Source organism: Oratosquilla oratoria, chromosome 1, assembly GCF_046742065.1.
Source record: "Oratosquilla oratoria isolate Oo_2021 chromosome 1, ASM4674206v1, whole genome shotgun sequence".
In the NCBI taxonomy this organism is placed as follows: Eukaryota; Metazoa; Arthropoda; class Malacostraca; order Stomatopoda; family Squillidae; genus Oratosquilla; species Oratosquilla oratoria.
The window spans coordinates 55224115-55251652 of record NC_134777.1 but is presented as its reverse complement, the minus strand read 5'-3'; the positions used below and the strand labels follow the sequence as shown (position 1 = coordinate 55251652).

Sequence of the window (27538 nt, the reverse complement as noted above, 5' to 3'; positions counted from 1 at the left end):
ACAGCTCACATATGAAGGAGCAGAATTATGAACGACATTGTAAACACGGTTTAGTTTCAGCTGCTGGGGACGATATTTTACAGGTAACATTCCTATTTTGCTAAATTCTTATATACCAATATGACTACGTTGAGCTAAATTTAGCACGAATCGAATGACCTTGTTTTATAGAACCTGTAACCGAGACTGTTTTTTTTCTCTCTCTCAGACTACTGTACCAAGAGCTACAAGCGTAATCAAAGTGATGCTGAATCAGGGCTGAGGCCAGAAGCTTCTGTGCTTCCATATCGATATTTCTGGTTTTTCCATAAAAAAATAACTTTATGTGAACACATGGATACACTCTTAGAATAGTAATTTCTTGGCCATGCATATTGACCCGATTGAAACAGGTAGTTTCTAATGTGCTATAGAAAGACATCTGTTTCGGTGGTCTGTAACAGACCCCATATAAGATTGGATGCGACTTAGGTAACAGTATTTCTATCCACACAGCTTCGAGGCCCTCGTTACTCATACGGTCTGTACGAGGGTTGAATGCTATATTATTGCAAATGAAAGTACATACCCCTCCTCCAGCCCTCCTTCTATCATTACGCACAACACTATAACCCGGTATCGCAATTTCTGAGTCCGAGATGGTACTGTCCAAGGTCTAAATATACAGGTCAGACCGTTGGAATTCTTCTGCGCAGCTTCTGACGTCATTTGGCTGAGTCCATTTTCTCTTTGTGATACACTGAAGAAAACTGTGAAACGCCAAGGAAGACAGGAACTATAATATTTTATATATTATATATATATATATATATATTATATATCATATATATTATATATTCATATATATAGACAGGAACTATAATATTTTATATATATTTATATATATATTTTATATAATATTTGTCAGAATATAACTAATTGCGTGGAGCAGTGCGAGCGAAGGCAACGTCATTTTTGAACGACGGACCAGCTTCAACTGACAGCTATAGGACCCGCTAACCCCACTTTGAGCAGCCAGGTGACGTTCACGGGCCCGCTGCGCCAACTCCCTCGAAATTCGGTCGGAAGTGGTTAGACCTTATATTCTCAGATCTTGGTACTGTCTATCCAGGTTTCGGTGACACCGATGACTGCTCTCCTGGTGCGCCGCGCTAGTAGAAGGAACTCGTCTATCTTTGGTAGAAGGCTTCTAGCATTCAAGTATACGAAGTGGAGGCCTCGCTTGTTGAAGCAGTTGACTGGGGTGGGGCACAGCGATCGGGGTTAACAGGTATAGGGTCATCCTCACCATCGGACATAGGGGGGCCTGGTAGTTCTTTGAGTGTACACCTATTGCAAGTGAAGTGGAGAATGTCTTCATTCTCTAAGGCGGCATTGTAGGTTTCGAGAGAAATTCCACAACACTTGATATGAGCCCACTCCCCACAGGAGTTGCAGCTGATGGCTCTACTGTTGCGGCGGACTCCTTTTAGACATCTTACGCATGGGTGTTTTGGGACTCTCGTTGCAACTAGGCCAGGACAGGAATGTATATCACCATAGAGAAGGAGGGCGTAGGATACCAGAAACTTGGAAGTGCTGATTTTTCCCTTCGGTGTTACATGAGAACTTCCCCTTTGTTTATCTAATCGAACCTGACGCCGCTTTCTGACTTCTTTTGTTGAGGCAGGCGGGAGAAGGAACTGGCACAGAGTATGGTGGTTAAAAGAGATCCTTGAGATTTTGTCTCTCATCAAAATGTTAAAGAGGGGCGGAGCCGCGGAGGGTAACTAGGAATGCCCACTGCAACGTATGAAGGTTGACCACTTATAGCTACGTTGATCAGCAAGACCGCTCCCAGCAGGGCTAAAAGAATACCGGTCATCCCTAACGCCATGTCGTAAATTTTCACGAGTATACACTATTCACGGCAGGATACAAAGCACCGATTGTGAACTCTTGATCTAGAGACATTTAAAAACACGCTTACTTGCAACAAATTTGGCCTCATTTGGTATTTAGACAAATAATTTAATATCTTTTCTCTGCACCAAGTTCGTCACTCCGCCCTTTCCACGATGAGCAATGATGTCAGGGGGATTAAACGTTAGGAAAATAAATCGGAAAGAGAAGAATACGAAGGAGGAAAAAAGCAGGGAGGAGAAGGAGAAGGGGGAGGAAGGAAACTTGGACGAGGGGAGAGCAGAGATGAGGAGGAGAGAGGGAGAAGGAGGTTTGGGGGATACCGTGGAGGCCTCAGTCATCCATAGCCGTTTACTCGTCGTGCGAGGTCGGTCTGGGGGGAGGGGAGAAATGGGGGTAGGTTGGTTTATGACCCTGAAACACTGGCACCCTTATTCAAATTGTAAACAAGCTCGGGCCCATAGCACTGACTCAGGTATTTCGATTCTTCATTTCAAATTTGTTTTCCTAATTGTAGCTACCATTGGCTCAGCTAGTCACTGCAATTGTGAGCGATGCATAGATTATCCATTCACAAATCACTTAGAAACCTATCCCCTCCTTTAGCACTCCCCCCGCGCGATAAAATCCCCAAAAATACGGAAGCCACGCGCACACCGTCCGCACGCGCATATTGCCTCAAATGTGGTGGCACACATGGGATAGCGAAGCGACACAAACTCTACAGCCGTAGACATCGAAGCAACAGTGCAACACTAATTACTTCGAAGCATCTTCCAGGATTCCACTTACGAACCAAATGCACCGACGCTCTTAGCCCCATCGCCCACAACCCACGCCACACCGAAGAAAACAATTCAACGACAGCTTCAATCGTCGCTGAAGCGTCTTGCATACGAGGCAATCCCTCGTAGCTGCACTGCCCGCAACCACGGCACGAAGCCCTAGTTCTACGCCGATCCCTCTCACCTGCTTCTCCACCACGTCAACATACAGACGTATTCTTCATCCCCGACGGGAAATCTCCACCAGAGGCACTCCACCACCGCGACGCCTGCCGCGCCACCACACCTTCAAGAGACCGACGTCGCCGACGACGCCTCCAACACCGAGACAAATCGACAGACCCTTTTCGCTGCATCAACCAGCTGCACCACGAGGGACGAGACATGCAAGCCCTCTTCTTAATATATATATATATATATATATATATGTGTGTGTGTGTGTGTGTGTGTGTGTGTGTGTGTGTGTGTGTGTGTGTGTGTGTGTGTGTGTGTGTGTGTGTGTGTGTGTGTGTGTGTGTGTGTATAACTGGAAGAGATTTGGCAACCAGAATTAAAGAACATAAAAATTCTGTTAGATATGGTCAATTAAATTCCGCGGTATTTCAGCACATTGCCAATAAAGATCACCGCATGAATTGGGAAGATGCTGAAATAATCTATAGATCAACATGCAGCTTCAAAAGGAAAATAATTGAGTCTTCCCTAATAACATTTTTACCTAATTTTAATATATCAAATGGCCAGTGGTCACCTGACTGCATCACTACCTCAGCAGTCAGCCATGTGCTACCTCATGTACTCCAAGGTCACAAAACCCATGCGACCTGCGGAGCATCGGTCACGTAACCTGAGCTTGTTCCTTTTCTCACCTCACATTTTTGTATATAAGCATATGCCTTCCACTATGTATTCATTCTGCTGAAGAGGGTCACAGTTAGTGATCGAAATATACAGAACGTTCGACATTAGTGTCTTCTTTTCTCCGACTGTGGGATAAAAAGTTTATATATATATATATATATATATATATATATATATATATATATATATGTATATATGTATATATATGTGTGTGTGTATATATATACATATATTATATATATATACCTATGTGTATATATATATATACATATATATGTATATATTTATATATATATATACATACACACATATATATATATATATATATATATATATATATATATATAGTCTCATTTTCATCCAATCCCCGTATTAGGATATATATATATATATATATATATATATATATATATATATATATATATATATATATACTGTATATATACATATATATATATATATATATATATATATACTGTATATATACATATATATATATATATATAATTTTTTTCTCTTCCTCATACATTCAAAAACCAACATAGAGACTAACCTCCTCCACTATTTGCAGCAGTGTACTTAACTGCAAACTCGACCGACGGCACCCCTTCACTACGACCCTCCATTCCCTCCCTTCCATACGTCAACCTGGGAACGTAGACATTTTTCCATTGTAATTGCCACCTTCCAGCAACTTTAATTTTATTCATGAACGGGGCCGAACACAACTCTGACGCGACAAACAAACCCATCACACGAAGCCACTCTGCGCGAAATTCAAAGACACAGGACATGGCCACTCAGCACTCCAGCAATTCGTCACAGGGTGCAAACACGTTGCCACAACATGACCACCCAAAATCTAAATACAGTTATAAAGGACGAGACGATTTTGCCCTTTTTCAATGGCAGGAACATTCCTGTACACAATTTCCTCGCTGAGGTCGACGCAGAGATAATACGAAGAAGTGCCACTGATGACAAAGCAAAAATGTCAATTTTAACATCTAGGATAGACAAAAACGACACCTTGGCTGGGGATATCATTCAGTCTGACGTCTTCCTGGAAACTGGTAACTATGCGGATTTCGTCACAGAATTCAAAAAAGCCTTTGCTACTTTTGAGACACTTGGAGCACTACCTCCCGTATACTCTCTTGCAAAGATTTCAAATCATGGTTCATACACCATGAAGGACAGAACAGTTGAAATAGCGTCCACGTTCAAAACAGAGTTACGCGTGTAGTGACGTGATGCATCCTACGACCGTCACACACTAATCAAAGAAATCTTCGGAGCCAGCCTTTCCAAGTTCCTGTAGTTGGCAAGCGTAGTTCTCAAGGGTGTCCCTGCCAGCCAGCGGTCAGCCAATCAGGAACTTGGAAAGCTCCTCACGTTCCCGCCAGCCTCCTTTAAAATGTCGGCGTTTCGCCGAGATGGGCAGAACAGTACCGACCAGACCGACCAGCGCACAAACTACATCTCCTCGTCCAGTCTTCTAGCTGTCCCATCGAGCCTCGCCGTCATCATCTGCTACCGCCTCGCTGACGTTAGGCTCCACGTCCAGCTACAACCATAAGCTCCACTAAGCTGTGGCCTTAGTCCGAGCTTCACCTATATTTCTCATGTGACATTTCTAGTGTCGCACCTTGTGGCTAATTACCAAAAGAAAGAGATTAGATATTTTGTGTTGATTTTCATTTGTCCTGCCGTTGTTCCGAACTAAAACTACTACACGCGAAAGCCTCAAACAGTCAAACTGGGTTGTAGACGAAAAGATTGCGCTTGAATATGTAGTATCTATAATGGCATATCTCCGATTTCTCTCTCAGTTATACCCAGAAACATTATGAAAGGCTGGCACTCTTCCATTCACACCAGATGACAAGATAGTCAGATTCGCTAGAAAGATCCAGGGCTCTGACAAAACGATCGCTCAAATACAGAACCAGTCAATACCCATCACGCACAAACACACCGTAGTTCAGGTCACATGCAGGTATTCCCACATAACACGAGTTCAAAAAATATATCTCGCACCCGATACCAATCACGCCATCGATCTCCCTTGGGAACACCTAAGTTTTGCACCTACTGCCAAAAAAAAAAAAAAAAACCCGGCACATGGAAAGCATGTGCTACCACAAAACTCAACACAGCCAAACCAGCATCACTTCTGACACTGGGTGGGAGACAAGAATAACCCTTCATCCACGTGGAGCTAAGATGAGAGTGATGAAAGGGTGGTGGATGGAAGTGGAATGGGTGGGAGTTGGTATTCTTGCCTTTTGACTCCCTAGCTAGGAGAGAAAATGATGCATGTGATGAAATTGATTGCGACGTCATACATGATGTCTAAAAAGGGAACAGTGATTTATTCTATTTTGTTTTATTAGAATTAGCTTTATTTGTTCGATGATCTAAATATATAGTGCATTCACGGAGGATCTTATAATATATCACGAAAACAATAACATAAGAAATGTACAGAATATAGTAATATCTGTCATTATTTTCTTATGCCATGCTTGAGCTTCACTGTCTGGATATTTTATTCATACAGATATGAAACTTTAAGCGAAATATTAGATACATTTTTAAAGAAATAATGATGAAATTTAGTGAAAATGGAAAATCAGCCACAAATTATTCTAGAATACATTTCCATAGAATTTAGAATATTGTTAAATATTTCATATTCATTTTAATTATAAAGTGCTTATTATCAACTATGTCTTTTGCAAATAATCCATATGTATCGTAAGTTTTGAAATTCTCTACATTTGTGCATTCAAGTTTAAACGAAAAATATTGTCCTCCACCTTTTGATATTAATATATTTGACAACTAATGCTTAGTTTAGAAAAATAAATATCTGTCAATCCAAGTACTGAGGTATGAGTGTAAATAATGATTTCCACTAAGTTTGTTAAAAAAAAAAAGTAGTATGTTGTGTGATTCAGGCAGAGGGAACGAAGGGACGTTATACAAGCACAACACAAAAATATTCATGGCCGGCATGAGTTTATGTTTGAGGTCATCTCGCCATTTACTTAGGCAATGCCTAGGATTAAATTCCCCAATAACGCTAAGGTATGGATATTAACAACACTATTAGTCACAATTGGGCTTGAACTGAAATCACACGCTGTTAGTGTTACATCAGATCATCATCATGCAGACGACGCGAATTCAATACTTGTTATTTAACAAACTTCGTAATGACAATTATTTAGACAGTCTTATGACCAAATGCTTTGGTGAAATGTTTATGTTTTATAGATATGGTGACCTAACTTTTGGAAAGGATCATGTTTTCAAAGTTACCTGGTAGGACTTGGTGAAAGTCATGTTCTTCACCGCTTAGCAGTACTATAAATAATAAACGTATTTATTTATATTATTAGCAAAAATTTTTAAAATGACCTTTCCTGCATTGTGGCAGAAATGAATATGACAAGTGACCGGAGTGTGCTTATGAGTGAAATTATAACCAGTCCCCCCCCCCCTAGCTAGTATAAATATATGAAAAGTTCAAAAGGTTCAATAACTATATGATGATCATGGTGACGTTAATAAAACAATACACATTATACAGTATACACCATGGAAAAAAGACCATTGTTCATAGAAGAAGAAAAAAATTGGTGTTTAGCTTATACTTGTTGCAGTATTATATAGAAATATACTGGGATCACAGTAGATATTTGATACAACATAATGGGTAATAAAATAATGGTATGAAATTATATTTTGTAGAGAAGTGAAATACATATAATAATAATAATAATAATGTTTATTTGGCATTGAATTGATATACGTAACATGATGTGCAGATGTTCAAAATAACAATTATGCGATATAATGGAAAATTAAAAAAGAAAATAAATTATAATACATCAACATAATATAGTATAGGTACGCGCTAATCCACGCGCGGCGCCACTGTCGACCGTCGCCATGTACTGTTTACATCGCCATTTTTTGTGGCCCACTAGCTTTTGTTTAACTTGGTTTGAATGCTTGCTGCATTCAGTGCATACGCAAGATATTCAAATTACCTTGTTGTTTTGCAAGTGTATGCCCAATTCTTGAAATAGAAACAATTTTTCAGCGATTTAAACGGAAATTTGGTTATCAAACTCGGCAACATAGTTTTCCGAGTAAAAATATTAAGGTAAGGCATCAATAACCATTATTTTAATTTACATAAACATGTTTATCAACCTATTTTCTCCCGGAAATGAGAAGCTTAAGATTGTTGATCACTTGATGTTTGAGCTTAGGGGCATCACATGTAGGCATATGGTCACGCGCGAAACCATGCGCGGCGCCGCTATCGCCATCTTTTGCGCCCCGTTGGATTTTTATTTTTGTTCGGCTTAGTTTAAATGCTTGGAGCGTTCAGCACATTCACAGGGTATTAAAATTATCTTGTTGTTAAATAAGTTTATGCCCAGTTCTTCAAAACTTTACTAATTCTTGCCAATTTCAACATAATCTTTTATATTAGCCTTGGCAAATTAGTTTTCCGAGTTAAAGTGTAAAGGCAAGAAGCTAAATCATATAATATTTAATGTAATAATGTTGTTTATTAGCCTCTATTCTACCGGATATGAGCGACTTTGAAATCGTTGGTAATAGTGCAGTTGTGCAATCTAAGTTTCTTGAAGCTTAGATGCCTATTCGACATATCGTTGCCATGGCAACGTGATAGGTGTCAGTAAGAACGGTGTAAGAGGAAAGTCCTGCATTGTTTTTGACATGCTCAGGATATTTTTGGACCCATAAAACCTGTACATGCCAAGTTGCATGTCAGTTGGGCCAGCAGTTTGGATTTTATTGATTATTTCTAAATTGACAACAGTTGCCATGGCAACATGAGAGGTGCGAGTAAGAATGTGTATCAGAAGAAGATACTGCAATGTTATTGACATGCTCAGGTGTTTTATTGACCCATAAAACCTAGATATGCCAAGGTCCATGTCAGTTGGGCCAGGGGTTTGGATTTTATTTATGATAATCTGAAAATTGACAACTTCATGGTTGCCATGAAAAGGCAAATATGGTATGATGGATATGTCTTGCATTGTTTTTGACATACTCATGTGATTTGTTGATCCTTAAAACCCAAGTATTCCGAATTTTAATCAAATTGGACCAGTGGTTTAGAGTTAATGTGTATTTCTTTACCGAAATCTTTACAAATGACCACCCTTAATTCTAACATTTTGCTATGGTGAAGTCCAGCCAAAAATGCGGGCTAAAAAAATAATTCAAAAAATTGTATCTCACTTATTTTTCAAGCTATTTCAAAAATTTAAAAAACATTTTGTTTCTAATAAAATTGCCTTTCATATGCAACAATGATTTAAGAGTTAAAAAAAAATGAAAATTTTGTGCCCGTACCTATATAGTACATTCTTGGTGGAAATAATGGTAAATCTTTAGTTTCGATCATGGGAGGAATATAGCAATAGAAAATTAAATATTAATTTTGTAAATTAAAATGTATCAATGTAATAAGCAATTTTGTGTGCGAAAATGAAAAACATAAAAGGTGCTAAAACAGGTTTCGTAAGGAAGTCGTGTACGACGAATGGTACACCATGTTAGTTATGGTAGATGCCGACGTCGAAGAAATGAAAGGATGATAAATTCGTCTAAGGTAAACTAAACTAACCTAACCTAACCTGTGTTTAATAAATCATTACCTGCAAATTAGATGTCATCCGGCTCGTCCTCGTTGTCATCGTCATGAGAGACGTTGGCGGGCTTTTCAACCACTCTCTCAGCTTGTGGAGTATACAAATTAATATTTAATTTTCTATTGCTATATTCCTCCTGTGGTCGAAACTAAAGATTTACCGGTTAGGTTAGGTTAGTTTAGTTTACCTTAGACGAATTTATCATCCTTTTATTTCTTCGACGTCGGCATCTACCATAACAAACATGGCGTCCCGATCCTATGCTACCGACTTAGTTCATTAGCATATTTAGCTTGTAGCAGGGTATTTTTATTTTCATTTCCGCACACAAAATTGCATATTACGTTGATACATTTTAATTTACAAAATTAATATTTAATTTTCTATTGCTATATTCCTCCCATGGTCGAAACTAGAGATTTACCAAAATAATAATAGAAAGAGTTGCTAAAAGCTATAAAATAACAAACATTAACATAGCTGTTTTGACTACTTGAGATGCCATCTTTGTTTTGGTAGAGGTGGAAGAAATTAAAGTATGCTAAATTTGTCTATTCTAACCCAACCAAATCTAGCTAACCTAACCTGTCAGCCTAACCTAACTTGCATTTAATAATGCGGTACTTATAAGCATAGACGTCATCAGGCCGTCATTGTTGTCTCTGACCTCTGAATCTACGAAAACAAAGGTGGCGTCTAAAAGGAGTCTATGCAACTTCATTTGTTTTTCCATAGCTTTAAATTTAGCAACATTTTTTTTTTTTTTTTACCATGAAAAATATCTATTACATTGATGTATTATAATTATAGAAATGTTTAATTTTCTGATGCTATACTACATAGGTGTGCACTTCTAGAAAAAATACCATTCAATCACTTCTTTCAAATTCAGTAATCAACTGCAGTTTGTTGAATAATATGTTGTTTTGTGTTATCCTCAGCAATTGTAATTGTTATTTTGAACTATGCGTTCTTTTCATTATCTGCACATCATGTATAACACTGGCCTGCGAAGTTTCAAAGGTAAAGCATCTGATAACTGATTCTAGGGTAATTTGCTATGCAGAATCTAAAAATCACACTCATTTTGTTCAATCAGGTCACGTTTTTGAGATACGAGGCAGTAAAAATAATTAAAAACGCCATTTAGTGCTATTTATTCCCTTTAATTTTGGAAAAAAAACTCTTGACAAAAGAAATAATTTTTTCTTGCTTAGTTCAGAAGATAAAGAGAATATATTACAGAAAATATAATCATGGATGAAGGGCCTTTTCAGTGACTTTCTCCTGTGTTGGGCAGCCACCACGTCTCGTTTCAAACACCAACAGTAGTCCTCAAGAAAGTTTACATCCCACCAGCCTTGGTAGCGTTCTTCCATGACACGAATATCCTGGTGGAAACGTTCTCCCTGTTCCTCACTGAAGTCACCACAATTCTGAGGGAAATAGTCTAAGTGGGACCGTAGAAAGTGCATTTTGACTGACATGCGAGCCCCTAATTTTTGATAGCTGTTCAAGAGCTCATCGACTTCTTTCTTGTATTCTGCACTTCGGTTATTTCCTAGAAAGTTTCTTATCACTGACTTAAGCGACCACCAAACGGACAGCTCAGCTGCATTCAGTGCATCGTCAAACATTGAGTCCTTCATAAGTTCCCTTATCTGAGGCCCATCAAAGATGCCAGCCTTAAGCTTTTCCAGATTGATCCGAGGAAACTTCTGCTGAAGAAAAGTAAATCCCATGCCGTCCTTGTCCATTGCCTTCACAAAGTTCTTCATCAGTCCCAGTTTGATATGTAAAGGTGGGAGTAAGACCTTGTTTGGTTCAACAAGAGAACGAGCCTGAACATTGTGTGAACCAGGTTCCAAACGTTGTCGTGGTGGCCATTCTTGTCTGACAAAATGTTGATCATCAGCCCGACTATCCCACAAACACAAAAAGCATGGATACTTTGTGTACCCACCCTGTAGTCCCAAAACCAATCCAACTACCTTAAGATCTCCACAGATCAACCAACCATAGTCATTGTAGTTCAGAGCAGACAGTAGCTGATCCATGTTGTCATGAGTTTCTTTCATTTGCACCGAATGACCGATTGGAATTGAAGAATATTTATTTCCGTTGTGAAGGAGGACTGCCTTGAGACTTCTGCTGGAAGAGTCGATGAACAGTCTCCATTCAGTAGCAACATAGTCCAGCCCCATTGATTGAATCAAACCAGCAATGTTGTTGCAGTAAACTAATGACGAGTCCTTCTGGGTTGTGAAGAACTGTCTAAATTCTCTTTCACGCTCTCGGTACCAAAAGAATGTTGTCTCAGGTGCTAGCAAATCTTTCTCATGAAGACGAGAACCCAGAAGCTGTGCTGATTCCTTTCATAGGTTTAGATCCCATGTCAGGTCATTGAGATCTGCTTGTGTTAGAGGCACTGGCCGGTCATTCTCTTCTGGCATGTATTCTCCACCCTCTGCCCTGTCTAGTGCGTTATCAGATTCCGATTCAGAGCTAGATTCCATTGCAACATCTGGCTCGGGAACGGGCAGGCCTGGACCATGAGGGACTGGTCGTATGGCAGACGGAACATTAGGATACTGAATACAATGCTTGTTCTTGCAGTTGACTCCTTTAAGATTAGTCATGCAGAAATAGCAGTCTGACACATGATCTTTACCCTCTCTCCAAACCATTGGAACAGCGAATGGCATACTCTTCCTTTTTTTTATTTCTCCAATCACGCAAGTTCTCGACACATGTTTTGCAGCTAACATGGGGTGCAAATGGCTTGTCCTGGTCCCCAAGCTTAACCACTTCAGTACGGGACTTAAATCTCGCGGGCAGCAGCCAATGCCAGCCGTATGACGTCACGTAATAATATTCTTATCATAAAATATAGTCGCCGCTTATATCGATCGTTCTCTCTTTCACCCGCGAATTTTGAAAACCACAGAGAATGGGATTCAGGGCGCATTTGGGAGAATGTAAAAACACAGGGGCGACTACAATAAATATAATCAAGACGCCGATATGGCAGCGTCGCGAATCCACTTGCTCCTCATGATGCCTACGTGTGCGGCACCGTATAGAAGGGGTCAACTCCAAAGTAAGCATTATATGCCTTCTTCACAAAATCAGTTATATTTGCTAGTCGACGAGGAAGAATCACATTACCACATATGTAGCAGAACCTATCAGGATGATTTGTGCATTTGCGTTCCATTTTCTGTCAATCTAAGATACATATCCAAAATAGAAACACAAGAAGCACAGATTCTTGTAAAAAGCACAGATTCTTATAAAATCAGTCACATTGATTGGAGATCACACTTTTCTAAACCATTTTCAGTTTCAGTGTTGTCAATGCAGTTTGTCAATGTAGTCAATGCAGTTTCAGATTCAGTTTCCTGAAAGTAAACAAAAACATCATTAGGTTTCAGTATCAGTTTCGGGGTGCTACAGTATAATTTTTATGCAAAAAAAAAAATAAGAATAGGCTATACCTGCAGCTCGTTTTCCTTATACTTAGTACTATACAAGGCCCGAAAGTCGCACTTCTCATATCTCAAAAACTAGACCTGATCCAAGGAAACGGATGGCATTTTTGGATTCAGTGCACCAAAAAACCTATAAATCACTTGAAAAACCTTCGACCTTTGAAAAAAAAAATTAAACGCAGGCCAGTGTGATGATTCAATGCCAAATAGAATTATTTTAATATTATTATTATTATAAAGATGGACAAAAACAGAGAGGGGTGGAGTGGAACCATAAAACCAGAATAATGAACATAAGAAAAATATGCAGAAACTTTGGAATACAAATGACTTGCCCCATAAACATGTGGTTGCAGGAATAGTATGGGTAAACCTGTTGAGGTGAATATATAACACATCATCTCAAAGGGATATCAGTGGCCAAAAGATGGCCTTGCCCAAATGCTTAGCAGCTGTAGGAGTCCAGAAACCTGTGGCTCCACAGTAGCTAGCAGTTTTCCTTGGTCTTGCATACATCTTTTGAGGAAAATATATTGGTATGTCTAAGGAAGTGTACACCTATGCGATTATCAATACAAAATTAGATATTGATATGGTAATTTGAATACATCATCTTAATATCTTGGTGGAAATCAATAACAAAATACATTGCTAATAGCAATCCACTACTGAACGGAGCTGGGCAATGTTTGTGTCATCTGTCCAGTCTATACAATCATATAATTCCCTGCCAGCAATGACCCTGATGACTTCTAGGGATGCTAAATGCATACCATATAGGAGGTTATGTTAGGTCAGACCAATATATTACATTTCCTTTAGTTCGTCATCCACATTAAACAAAAGCAAAGAGGGTGTCTTTAAGCTTGTTGCTATTGTGTAGCATTTAGCAACTTTTTTGTTATTGATTTCTGCCAATAAAAACGTATATTTTGTTGATGTATTATAATTTTCAAAATTAATATTTAATTTTCTATTGCTATATTTTTCATTGGACACATGGAAAGAATGAGTGAAGGAAGACTAGTAAAAGAGGTGTGGAAGGAGTGAATATGAGGAGGTAACCTAGGATGAGATGGATGGATGGGGTAAAAGGGCCATTGGGAAAGAGGGGAATGTCTGTTGAGGAAGGATGTGAGAGGACAGAAGATAGGGATGAATGGAGGATAGTTGTGTATGGATGATGCTGTGATGCATGGAAGGTTGTGGGTGGGGGAGGGGGCTTAGGGAGTATGTATGAGAAAAAACTTGATGCAGCCTGAAGGGATTTCTCCCCATCTTCTCCTTTTCTGCATGAGGGGACGGAGAGGAGTGGGGGGGGAGGGTCACCAGTTTAATGAAGCAGCCTTGCTGTGGATGTGCTGTCTCTTACGACACTGCTTCTGACCCAGGTCAGTGGACAAGATGCAGGGATGACCCCTTCATCCAGGAGGTGCCAAGATAAGAGGAAGGGAAGGGGGTGGATGGGAGTGGAGTATGTTGGGGATGGAATGGGTGGGAATGGTTTTTATGCCTCTGTTTTTTGGCCACCTCCCTTGTAAGGGGGAAAAGGCCTTTGGTATATGTATGTATATTGTTTAGGTGATCACTTTAGATTTACCAAAATATTAAATCGTCTTTATTGTGTAAATAGCAAGGCAGATCTTGTCTTCTGCAGGGACCACCAACATGAATAGTTTAGTTTACCCCCTGCCACTTCAGCATACTGCAAACCAATCGACCCACCTATAGTTATGTATTTACCTAATTGTTGTATACAGGAAAGGAACAACACTTGTTGGGTCCTGTTTCCTATTCTCTAATTTTTCTAACATACCTGGACTCAAATTCACGTACAGTTCCAACTTAATCTATATTCCAATCATCATATTTAGATTTGAATTTGTGTATGATTTGAGCTTGGGCCCTATCACCCTCTAAGCTGTTCCATATATTTATACACTCATATGGAAAACTGTATTTCTTCACATCCTTTTGACATGTATCTGCTCACCTATGGAACATACGTGAGGAACCCATTTTGGGCTGCATCATTCATCCATTCACAACCTTTCCATGCCATCCATTTTCATGCACACTCTTTCCTGCTCTATTGATATATGCTCATCTAAACTCCACTTCATCCCATCTGTTCATCTCATTTTGTTCCATCATATATGCATGGGATGTGTCCAGTGTAATATGAATTGGCATAAGGTGAATTCTGTAGTATTCACATTTTCATACATGAGAACAAAAAAGGCACTACAGTTTATGGTAGTATAAAAAGTATAACCTTATACAACTTATTTAACTGCAAAAATTGTATACTAGGAAAAGGTTTACTGTGAGGGACCAATGTATTTAATATTCAATATCCTTGGGCATCCCTCCAGTCACATTCAACCCTCCAGCTTTTTAACTTTCTTTGCTCACACACCCCATCCAATTCTGTCACCAACTGCCTCTGCATTTCTTTAGAATCAGCTACGATCAAGGCCGACCTTAAGCCACTTCAACCAGTTGCTCCCATTTGTCCCTGTGCTAGAGTGTAATCTATTCTCGGTTTGTCAATTTTTTATTGAAATGTAGCTAACATCTGTTTTATTAACTCATGCATTTTTTTTGAGCACCCATTTTTATTACTTTCCATTCTACGACAGATATAAAGTCTCTAACAGATTTTTATGATTCTACAGAACTTGATGCTAGTTGGCTGGGAATCTAGGGCTGACAAAAGTTGTTCCCAATTGGGCCCCACACCTCCTAAGGCTGCCCCTGGCTATAAGTGCAGCGTCATCTGCAAATAATGATTGATTTACTTTTCACATCCTTCCATTCCCATCCACAGATTCCAAACCTTTGGCTAGCACTATTACATTTATTTAATTTATTACTTCATCCTGATTCACATTCTTCAATATGAGTCAAATATCTGCACACACATCAGGTTGCCTGATGTACGATGATGCATTACAGAATATAATGTCATAGGAAAAGTGATCAAGCCTTCACAGAATATGGAGTCACTCAGCTACAATGACAAAATATATATAATCATGAAGCAAATGCCAGGCAGGATCCTTATATACACCACTTGTGGCTCATCGCACATACACAGACATCATCATGTTTAAGAGGTTAAACAACTATGATCGTAATCACACAATACTTATGCAGTGCCACATTCACCATGGACCATTCTCTAGCCATTCCCAGCAATCATATGCTGAATTATTTTTATAAAAACCTTGATCACTTTCAAAAGACTCATCCATTCCATATTGCTCTCAGTCAGCCCTGTTATATACTTTTACAAAGACATTTGTATCTTCTAGTGATAGCAGTGTTACATACATATACCAAAGGCTTTTTCCCCCTTACTAGGGGCAGAATCGTGGAACATAAGAGTAGAAGAGAGAAGTAGTTTGAATGTGTTTGAGATGAGGTGTCTGAGAAGTATGGGGGGGGTTACTAGGCTGGATAGAGTGAGAAATGAGGAGGTGAGGAGGAGAACAGGGGTGAAAAAGGATTTTGGAGATAGGGTTGATGAAAGAATATTAGGATGGTTTGGACACATGGAAAGAATGAGTGAAGAAAGACTAGTAAAAGAGGTATGGAAGGCAGATGTGGAGGGAGTGAACATGAGGGGACGTCCTAGGATGAGGTGGATGGATGGGGTGAAGGGGGCTTTGGGGAAGAGGGGAATGTCTGTTGAGGAAGGAAGGGAGAGGACGGAAGACAGAGGTGAGTGGAGAATGGTTGTATATGGATGATGTTGTGACTGCATGAGGAGGAATGGGCGGGAGGGTGGGGTAGTATGTGTGAGTAAATTTTGACGCAGCCCGAAGGGATTTCTCCCCGTCCTCGCCTTGTATGCAAAGGGGGACGGAGAGGGGGGGTCGCCGATTAAATGAAGCGGCCTTGCTGTGGATGTACTGTGTCTTGCGACACTGCTTCTGACCCAGGGCGGTGGGCAGGGTGCAGGGATGACCCGTCATCCAGGAGGTGCTCAGATGAGAGGAAGGGTGGGAGGGGTGTGGAGTGTATTTAGGGATGAAATGGGTGGGAGTGTTTTTATGCCTTTCCCTTTTTGGCTACCTCCCTTGGAAGGGGGAAAAAGCCTTGGTATATGTATGTATGTATGTACTAGGGGGGGTAGCCAAAAAACAAAGGGATGAAATCCCCTCCCACCCATTCCATCCCCACATACTCCACTCCCACCCCCACATACTCCACTCCCATCCACCCCCTCCCTCCTTATCTTGGCTCTTCCACTGCTGTTCCTCCCTCTTATCTTGGCTCTTCCTGGATGATGGGTCATCCCTGTATCTTGCCCACTGCCCTGAGTCAGAAGCAGTGTCACAAGACACAGCACATCCACAGCAAGGCCACAGTGCCCCCCCCCCCTCCATCTCCTTATGCAGAAATGGAGAAGACTAGGAGAAATCCCTTCGGGCTGCATCAATTTATTTTTCACACGTATTCCATTACCCCCCTTCCCCCACCCACTCAGTATTAAAACATGGTAACTTCTTTTCTTTTACACAGGTTACTGTCAGTTACTAATAAGCAGTCATATGCTGCAGCTGAGAAATTGGATGGAGAAAAAGAACTCTCAGAGGTTGAAAAACAGTTCAAAGAACAAGTCTCAAAATTAACAGAAGAACTAGGCAAATCCAAAGAGGAATCTGAAGATTACAAAGTAAGAGAATGTAAGATATTGTGTATATGCTATGAATTTGCAAATTGTTAACCTGAAATTTAAGTTGCAATATAAGTTTCTTTATTGCAGGATAGATATCAAAGAACATTGGCAGACAGAGAAAATGTAAGAACCCGTCTACAGAGACAAATCACAGAGGCCAAGCAGTATGGTATACAGGGTTTCTGCAAGGACCTCTTAGAAGTAAGTAGAAGTTTCAGACAACATTCTTTTATGATGGAAACTAATCTCTATTCAAGAATGCTGGTAATTAATTTTTAATTTCTACTGTCTTTCCTTGCTGCTACCTTCTTAAATGTCTCCTTTTCCACCTGTGTGATTCTGCCTCTTCAGTGTAATGTTGTCCCCAAGGATTGAAGAGCTGGCAATTGGTGACAAAATATAGATTCTCTCTTTCATCATACAAATATTATCTCATCCATGTTTTCACTATTCATGGCCAGGTTACCATTATACTCTGATTCTTTAGGAATTCTTATTAAAGCAGTGATGCTGCTAGCCTCGCATTCCCTATCCTTTCTAATTATGTCTTGCTGATAAACAGTAGTGGAAATGGTGAATTTAGAGTTCCATATTCAAATAGGTTAGGACTAGGGACATGGAACACAACATATTTTTATGTAGTACATACATATACCAAAGGCTTTTTCCTCCCTCATAAGGGAGGTAACAAAAAAACAAAGGCATAAAACCACTCCCACCCATTCCATCCCTATCACACTCCACTCCCCTCCATCTTATCTTGGCACCTCCTGGATGACTAGTCATCCCTGCATCTTGTCCACTACCCTGGGTCAGAAGCAGTGTCGCAAGACACAGCACATCCACAGCAAGGCCGCTTCATTAAATTGGCGACCCCCCCCCCCCCTCTCCCTCTCCAACCCCTCATGCAGAAAAGAAGACAGAAATCCCTTTGGGCTGCTTCAAATTTTTCTCATACATGCTCCCTCACCCCCCATCCCCCACCCACTCCCCCTCATGCATCACAGTATCATCCATACACAACCATTCTCCATTCACCCATATCTTCTGTCTTCTCCTGTCCTTCCTCCACAGACATTCCCCTCTTCCCCAAAGCCCCTTTTACCCCATCCATCCATCTCATCCTAGGCCGTCACTCATGTTCACTCCTTCCACACCTCTTTTACTAATCTTTCTTCATTCATTCCTTCCATGTGTCCAAACCATCCCAATACTCATTCATCCACCCTATCTCACAACTCCCTTTCCACCCCTGATTCTCCTTCTCTCCTTATTTCTCACACTATCCAGCCTAGTAACCCCTGTCATACCTCTCAGACACCTCATCTCAAACACATTCAAATTCCTTCTCTCTTCCTCTCCTATGTTTCATGTTTCTGCCCCATACAATCTCCTCTTAGAATCCATTCCCAAATGTCTATTTGTCATTACACTTTTTAATCAACCAAGGCATTTACTTGCTTCTCTCAATCTACATTCTACCTCCACTCCTCCCTTTCTTGCCACATTTGCACCCAAGTATCTAAAACTATCTACTTCCTCCAGTCTCCCTCCCTTAATACTCACTTCTAGTCTGCTGCCACTTTCACCCCTTGTACATCTCGATCACCTTATTTTACCCACATTTATCTTCAACTTCCTTCTTTCACACACCTTCCCAAACTCTGTCACTAACTTCCTCAATCCCTCTGATCCTGCTATAAGCACAGTGTCGTCCGCAAACAATAGCTGGCTTATCTCCCACTTTTCTCCATTTTCTTTAACCATCTCCATTCCATGACCCACCACCCTTGCATTTACCTCTCGCTCCACCCCATCCATATATAAATTGAACAGCCAGGGTGACATAACACATCCCTGCCAAAGCCCCACCTTTACCTCAAACACACACTCAATTTCTAATCCTGACACATGCTCTACTACTCTCGTAACAATTATTAACATCTAAAAATTCTCCTCCTATCCCATATATCTGCAATACCTCTCACAGCGCCTTCCTGTCTACCCTGTCATAAGCCTTTTCCAAATCCATAAAAGCCCAAAAAATATCCTTACCTTTTCCTATAGTTTTTTTACATATGTCTTACCACAGAAATTTGATATACACAACCTCTACCTGTCCTAAACCCACACTGTTCCTCACCAATGACTCCTGTTCCTCTCCTAATACTCTCAATCAAGACCCTCCCATAAGCCTTCACAACTACACTTAACAAGCTAATCCCTCTGAAACTACTACACTCACACTTGTCCCCTTTTCCCTTGTGAAGTAGAACTATACAGGTACTCCTCCAGTCCTCCGGCACTCTACCCTCTCTTAAACAAACATTAAATAACCTCGCTAGCCAGTCCACCATCACTGTACCTCCTTTTTTCAGACATTCTGCATGACATCCATCCAGACCAGGTGTCTTACCTACTGTCATCATCTTAACAACTGCCTTAATTTCATCCATCCTTATTTCTCCATTTTCCTCACTTATCACGGTCATTTTCCTAGCATTTCCCACTGCAACTACCTTTCCCTCCCTATCCTCCTTCACATTTAGCAACTCCCTAAAATACTGTGCCCATCTTCCTTTTACTGCCTTCTCCATTATCATCACTCCATCTGCACCTTTTACCTTTTCTTCTCTTTCCAAAACATTTTTTTATTACTTTTAAAATTTTCTCTCATACTCTCACCCCATTTCACATCTGCTCTCCTCTGCCTCCTTTATCTTATTCTTTACTTCTCTTTTCTTTATACCTCTCATGTGATTCCCTCGTCCTATTTTGTAACCAATCTGTGAAAGCTCGCTTCTCGTCTTCTACAACCTTCTTTGCTTCCTCATCCCACCACTCACTAAAGGTTGAAAAAAAAATTCTTTGAAGAACAAACTGGGAGGAAATTATAAACCATGGGAATAAGGAGGAAAAGGGAAATCTTTGATATTTACAATAGGGGAATGAACAAACGTGTGCCAAAGACTACAGGAAGGAGCAAGCAGAAACAAGACAGATATGTGAGAAAGCTGTAAGTAAAGGTAAGGATGTTTTTTGGACTTTTATGGATTTGGAAAAGGCGTATGGCAGGATAGACAGGAAGGCACTGGGAGGTATTGCAGATATATGGGATAGGAGAAAATCTGTTAAGAGCAGTCAAGAGTTTTTACAAGAGTAGTAGAGCCTATGTTAGAATCAGGAATGGAATGAGTGAGTGGTTTGAGGTAAAGGTGGGACTTTGCCAGGGATATGTTATGTCACCTTAGCTGTTCAATTTATACATGGATGGGGTGGTGCAAGAGGTAAATGCAAGTGTAATGGGTCTGGGATTGGAGATGGTTAAAGAAAATGGAGAAAAGTGGGAGATAAGCCAGTTATTGTTTGCTGACGACACTGCACTTGTGGCAGGATCAGGAGGGATTGAGGAAGATAGTGAGAGTTTGGGAAGGTATGCGAAAAAGGAAAGTTAAAGATAGATGTGCATAAAAGTAAGTTGATGATGTACATTGGGAGAAAGTGGCAGCAGACTGGAATTGAGTATTAAGGGAGACTGTAGGAAGTGGACAGTTTTAGATACTTGGGTGCAAATGTGGTGGGAAAGGGAAGAGTGGAGGTCGAAGTAGAATGAAGATTGAGAAAAGCAAGTAAATGCCTTGGGGGATTAAAAAGTGTAATGAGGAATAGACATTTGGGATTGGATGCTAAGAGGAGATTGTATGAAGAAATGATTGTGCTGACAGCACTGTATGAGGCAGAAACATGGAACATAAGAGAGGAGGATTTTGAATGTGTTTGAGATGAGTGCCTGAGAAGTATGATAGGGGTTACTAGGCTGGATAGAGTGAGAAACGAGATGAGGAGGAGAACGGTGGTGGAAAGGGAGTTGAGAGATAAAGTTGATGAAAGAGTATTGGGATGGTTTAGAAACATGGAAAGAATGAGTGAAGAAAGATTAGTAAAAGAGGTGTGGAAGGCAGAGGTAGAAGAAGGATGAGATGGATGGATGGGGATAAAAGGGGCATTGGTACAGAGGGGAATATCTGTTGAGGAAGGACAAGAAAAGACAGAAGATATTGGAGAATTGTTGTGTATTGATGAAGCTGTGATGCATGGAAGAGAGTGGGTGGGGGATGGGGGGTTGATTGAGTATGTGTGAAAAATAATTTGACGCAGCCCAGAGGGATTTCTCCCAGTCTTCTCTTTTTCTGCATTAGGGGACAGAGAGAGGGGTTGCCAATTTAATGAAGTGGCCTTGCTGTAGACGTGCTGTCTCTTGCAACACTGCTTCTGACCCAGGACAATGGTTAAGATGCAGGTATGACTCATCATCCAGGAGTAGCTAAGATAAGAGGGAGGGAGGGGGTGGATGGGAGTGGAGTATGTAGGGATGGAATAGGTGGGAGTGGATTTTATGGCTTTGTTTTTTGGCTACCTCCCATGTACGGGGGAATAAGCCTTTTGTATATGTATGTATAAGATTGATAAAAAGGCCAGGAACATGGCATGCGAAATATGGAGGAAGAAAAGAAGCTAAAATCAACTATACAAGAATTCGCAGCGAGAATGAAAGCAATTTTGAAAGAGCTGTAGTAGATAAATACAGAGATGAACAGTTAAAGAATTTGCAGGGAGGAAGAAAGCAATTTTGAAAGGTGTATTTGGTAAATGCAAAAGATGAAGGAAGCAAAAAAAAAAAAACAGGTTTACATACATATACTTTTTCCCCCCTTACAAGGGTGGTAGTCAAAAAACAAAGGCATAAAAACCACTCCCACCCATTCCATCTCCAACATACTCCTCTCCCATTCACCCCCTTCCCTCCTTCTTATCTTGGCACCTCCTGGATGATGGGTCATTCCTGCATCTTGCCCACTGCCCTAGGTCAGAAGCAGTGTCACAAGACACAGCAAGGCCGCTCCATTAAATCGGCAACCCCTCATGCAGAAAAGGAGAAGATGGGTAGAAATCCCTTCGGGCTGCACCAATTTATTTCTCGCATATACTCCCTCATCCCCCATCCCCCACCCACTCCCCCTCATGCATCACAGCATCCACATACAACCACCCTCCACACATCCCCATCCCGTGTCCTCTCCAATCCCTCCCCAACAGACAACCCCCTCCCTACCAGTGCCCCCCACCCCATCCAATCCATCGCACCCCAGGTGGGGTGGGGACTTTGGGAAGGGAAACCAGGTTTAGAAGATATAAATGTAGAAGTGAGGGAATTGCTCTGTCTTTTGGGATCATTGGATACAAAAGCTTCAACTACACTTAACAAGCTAATCCCTCTGAAACCACTACACTCACACTTGTCCCCTTTTCCCTTGTGAAGTAGAACTATACAGGTACTCCTCCAGTACTCTACCCTCTCTTAAACAAACATTAAATAACCTCACCACCCAGTCCACCATCACTGTACCTCCTTTTTTCAGACATTCTGCATGACATCCATCCAGACCAGGTGCCTTACCTGCTCTTTTCATCTTAACAACTGCTTTCACTTCATCCTTCCTTATTTCTTCATTCTTATAACTTTGAAATTTCTGTCTGATCCTATATGAAATTTAGTATAGCTTTGGAATTAAATTTTACTCATTATTCTTACTCTAAGTATACATTTAAAAATGATCTAACATAAATGAAATTTCTATCCAAGGTTTCAGATGTCTTCCGTAAAGCAATTGAAAGTGTACCTGAGGAGGAAATCAAATCATCTGGTGGGTCTTTGAAAGCTCTCTATGATGGTTTGGTCATGACAGAAAACCAATTGCTCTCGGTAAGTTTATCCAGTTATTGTGTGATAATGGGGATGGAGGGACTATTAGGTGCATGTGGGTGCATGCATTACTGACTGCCTTCCTTACAAAGGGGAAAGGGGCCACTGGCATATGTGTGTTATATGGTTATTCATGATTTTTTGGAAGAATTGTAGTTTCTGTATACAGATTTTATGTTGGTATTTTTCAGTGGATTGTGGTATTATATTTTGTGCTCATTTTTCAGTGGATTGTGGTATTATACTTGGTGCTTTATTTTGTATAATGTAGGATGTCTGTTGTCATTATTGTTGGGAACCATACTCTGGAAGAGGTTGAATTATGGTTCTCCTGAACTGTTTATAGACTGATTATTTTCTTCTGCTGACCAAAGCCTTGCTACTGATCTTAGAATTTGTTTTCTTGTTGATATTCATTGTCAGGTCTTATATATGGGCTAAAGGATGAATAATTATCAAAAGTGAGGACCAGTATTTGGGTTCTTTTCCAATGGAAGGGTTTTGCCATTTAATTTTATTATTGTCATTTCTTTGACTTGAACATATTTCTTATTTTATAGGTATTCAGACGCCATGGGCTAGAACAGATTTCACCACAGATGGGGCAAAAGTTCAATCCTGCAGAACAAGAGGCAATGTTTGAAGTGCCTGATCCAAATAAAACTCCTGGCACTGTTGCACATATTGTACGGACAGGATGGAAATTACATGACCGTTGCATACGCTCATCTCAAGTTGGAGTTGTAAAGGATTGAGAATAGGTATACCACCTGGTTTTGCTGATTATACTGCAGCTATGGTGGATTGATTGTGTACACAGCATAGACATTATTCATTCCTATAGGTTGTTTTTATGAACTGTAATGCAAGAACAACTCGCCTACAAATGCTGTATACACATGAACTGCAAATATACTTAGCATATTTTCTCAGTTCATAAGACAATGGTATGGTTTTTATAAAGCAATGCAAGGTGAATTTGTGTGTGTGGTGTGTGTGTGTGTGCATGTGCATACATGTATGTGTATGTACATGGGTATATTGTGAAATTACTGGAGATGAAACATGTATATAGTTTATGGAGTTGTCAATAAAGCTTTTCTTTTAAAAGATGTTTCATTGCTTCGGTTCGCCCCTGGTCCCTTGCAAAAGGTCTGTGGCTTCCAGGAAACTGGCAACAACCTATGGTCACCCTCATTTCCCTCTCATCTTTGCTCCTCATGGATGATGGGTTGTCCTTGTCTCCTGCCCACTGCCTGGGTCGGAAGCAATGCAGCAAGACACAGTACCTGCCCATTATCCTCACATTTACACTCCATACCACCCCATCCATGTACACATTGAATAGCCATGTTGACATGACACATCCCTGACCCAGCTCCACCTTTAACTCAAACCATTTGCTGCCCTTAACAACCTTTTCCCCAATCTCATATATCTGCAATACTTCCCCATCTGGGTTATTGGCTGCTTGTTATTGTGGCTAAATAGCATGTAGCTGATACTTTAGTCTGCTTTCACACCAAGGTGGCATGACTTGTCACATGAGCCACTCCGACATTAAGTGTGCTACTTGCCACCCCGGACTGTGATGTCAAATTTTAATGGAAATTTCACTTCCAAACTTATTATTAGATGATATATATATATATATTTTTTTTTAATATACAATAAAATTAAAACTGGATGTACAGCAGTACAACACATGTTGATTAGTTTTCAAGAGACTAGACAGATTTGCACAAGCACAAGTGACAACAACACTGCTATTCACACAACACTATACCCGACATCTGGAAGCATGGTAAAATAATCACCATTCCAAAACCAAACGATCCCAACATCGCACCGCCCAATCACACTTCTCTGCACCCCCTCTAAAATCATTGAATGCCTAATACTTCGCCTAATACTTCAACTTGTCACACCACATATTCCCCTTGCTGACTCACAACATGGTTTTAGGTCACTACACTCCACAAACACTCTTCTGATAAACCTCACACAAAGAATTTTAGATGGCATCAATTCAGATGGGCCCCACAGAACACTTCTTATAACATTAGACATTAGTAAAGCTTTTGATGCTATCCCCCGCCACAATCTAACAAATAATATATATAACACAGACATGCACAATAACACCAAAAGATGGCTGGCCAATTATCTGGCAGGTAGGAATGCTTATGTCATATAATGGCCAATCATCGCACATCAGAAACATTAAGAATGGAGTACCACAGGGCTCTCTTCCATCCCCCATGCTCTTTAATCTATACATGCATGACATACCAACACCAGACACCTCAGAAATACAAATCTCTTCCTACGCAGACAACATAACAATCAGATGCACACATCGTAACACGGACAAACCTGCAGAAATAATCCAGCCATACCTTGATACACTCAACACATGGTTCCACTGAATGGCCTACCGGCTCTGGCGCTTGGCCTTCAAGCCAAAAATTTCATAAATCAATCAATCAACACATGGTTCATCACAAACAGACTCAAAATAGCTCCAACCAAATCTACAGCAACACTTCTCACCAACTGGACAAAAGAACACAAATACATACCTCATCTCTACATCAACAACACTTCTAATACCACACACAAACACACCGAAAATTCTTGGTGTAACATACGATACATCCATGTCTTTCAAACAACACATCAGAAACATAAAAAACAAATGCACACCTAGACTTAATGCACTTAAGGGGGTTGACTCTCATTTCGGTGATTCGCTCGATCGGATTATGCATTTCTAGTCCTCCCAACCTTATCTTTTTATGTAAGACAATGGAAATTTAACACAATGTGCAGGGAAATGGGATGCATCTGTGACAGAAATTTCATTAAAATCCATTAAGAAAGTTTTACACAACAGACGATTTACTTGCAATTTTGAGTTATTTTTTAAATAACGTTTATTTTTCCAAAAGTATGAGAATAATGATTTCCTTTGGTGTACAGTTAGTAGACATCCAGATGTACCTAAACTAGTATACTCGTAATTATATGTGAAAAAGAAAGTCAGCCTTACAGCAAATTAAAAAAAAAAAAAAAAAAAAATTAACTTTAAAAATTGTTCAAAAATATATATCAAGTAGGTTAAGAATGAATTTACTAATATTGTTAGATATAAGTATCACGATCATTTTCCAACAAGAATGATCAAAATTGCTTATTTACACACGAAGTTATAGTTACTTTTGTGCGAAAAAACTAGTTTTGAGAAAATAGCATTTTTATGTTTATATATTCACTACTCCATAAAAGTGCCTCCAAAGAGTATCAAATGCACATATCTACTTACATAATCCTTTGACCATTTCTGGGAAGTAAGCAGCAGATGTTCATTACATTTCTTTTGTACCCATGCCAGCTGAGAATCGTGACAATCCTAACCTTCCATATCCTTCACATAATGAATGGTACACATGCATTACAATCCCTTTGCTAAGGTGAGTATTCTTGCACTTCTCAGGTTCAGAATGGAGCAAAATACTTCGTCAACTATCACATCTGACATATTTAGTTATGGAGTAGTAAATTTATAAACAAGAAATGTATAAAACAGGATAGCACGTGGAGAAATTACGCACGCATACGCTGAACCCTTTTTCGATCGCACTGAGTGTGGTGACTGCTGCCTAACCTATCGTACAACAATATCAGAGTATAAAATTCTCAAAAACAAAAAACAAAAACGACAAAATACAAGGAAAACAAACCATAGCAAAGAAAGGGGCGTGGCTGACGGGCGGACCTTTAAATCTCTGGCCCTTTAAACCTGCCATTACCTGAGAAGGGTGGCGTTATATGTCTGGAAACCAGTCCCGCGGTGTTCAGGGACACCACACCAGTCCACACACGAAGTTTGACAAAATCGAGTAATTTTCACCGAAATGAGAGTTAACCCCCTTAAGTCAATCACTGGAACAACATTTGGACAAAACAAAGAAACTAATATTACAATATACAAACAATGCATACGCTCAGTGATGAATTATGCGAGTCCTGCATGGGCTCCTAATCTCAGTGAGACACACCACAACATCCTTCAAATCATACAAAACAAAGCCCTAAAAACAATTACAGGCTGCACAAATACAACACCTACAGACCATTTACACCATGAAACACAAGTCCTCAAAGTCAAGGACCACCTCAACATGAGAGGCACACAAACACTTGCTGCAGCCACCACAAACACATCACACCCGCTACACTACATAGCAGAACACCCACACACACCGAGAAACATTAAAACAACACCCAAAGACCTATATCACACACAGATACTCTCCTCTCTTCCTCCACAACCACCA

The 27538-nt window shown here is 40.1% G+C and overlaps 1 protein-coding gene across 1 annotated transcript; it reads left to right on the top strand.

Annotated features, from left to right (window-relative positions):
• Positions 1–6483: 6483 nt before the first annotated feature.
• Positions 6484–26279, top strand: Roe1 (grpE protein homolog, mitochondrial Roe1). Its single transcript, XM_076184839.1, has 5 exons — positions 6484–6641; positions 17278–17431; positions 17522–17635; positions 23079–23198; positions 23759–26279. Exons 1-5 carry the CDS (start codon positions 6496–6498, stop codon positions 23951–23953), a joined length of 729 nt encoding a protein of 242 aa, XP_076040954.1. The 5' UTR covers positions 6484–6495; the 3' UTR covers positions 23954–26279.
• The last annotated feature ends 1259 nt before the right edge of the window (positions 26280–27538 follow it).

Coding starts and splice junctions, on each gene's coding strand:
- Roe1 (XM_076184839.1), top strand. CDS start 6,496: ATGTTGTGTGATTCAGGCAGAGGGAACGAAGGGACGTTATACAAGCAC. Junction 6,642..17,277: donor AATTCCCCAATAACGCTAAG/GTATGGATATTA, acceptor TCTTTTACACAG/GTTACTGTCAGTTACTAATA. Junction 23,199..23,758: donor CAGAAAACCAATTGCTCTCG/GTAAGTTTATCC, acceptor CTTATTTTATAG/GTATTCAGACGCCATGGGCT.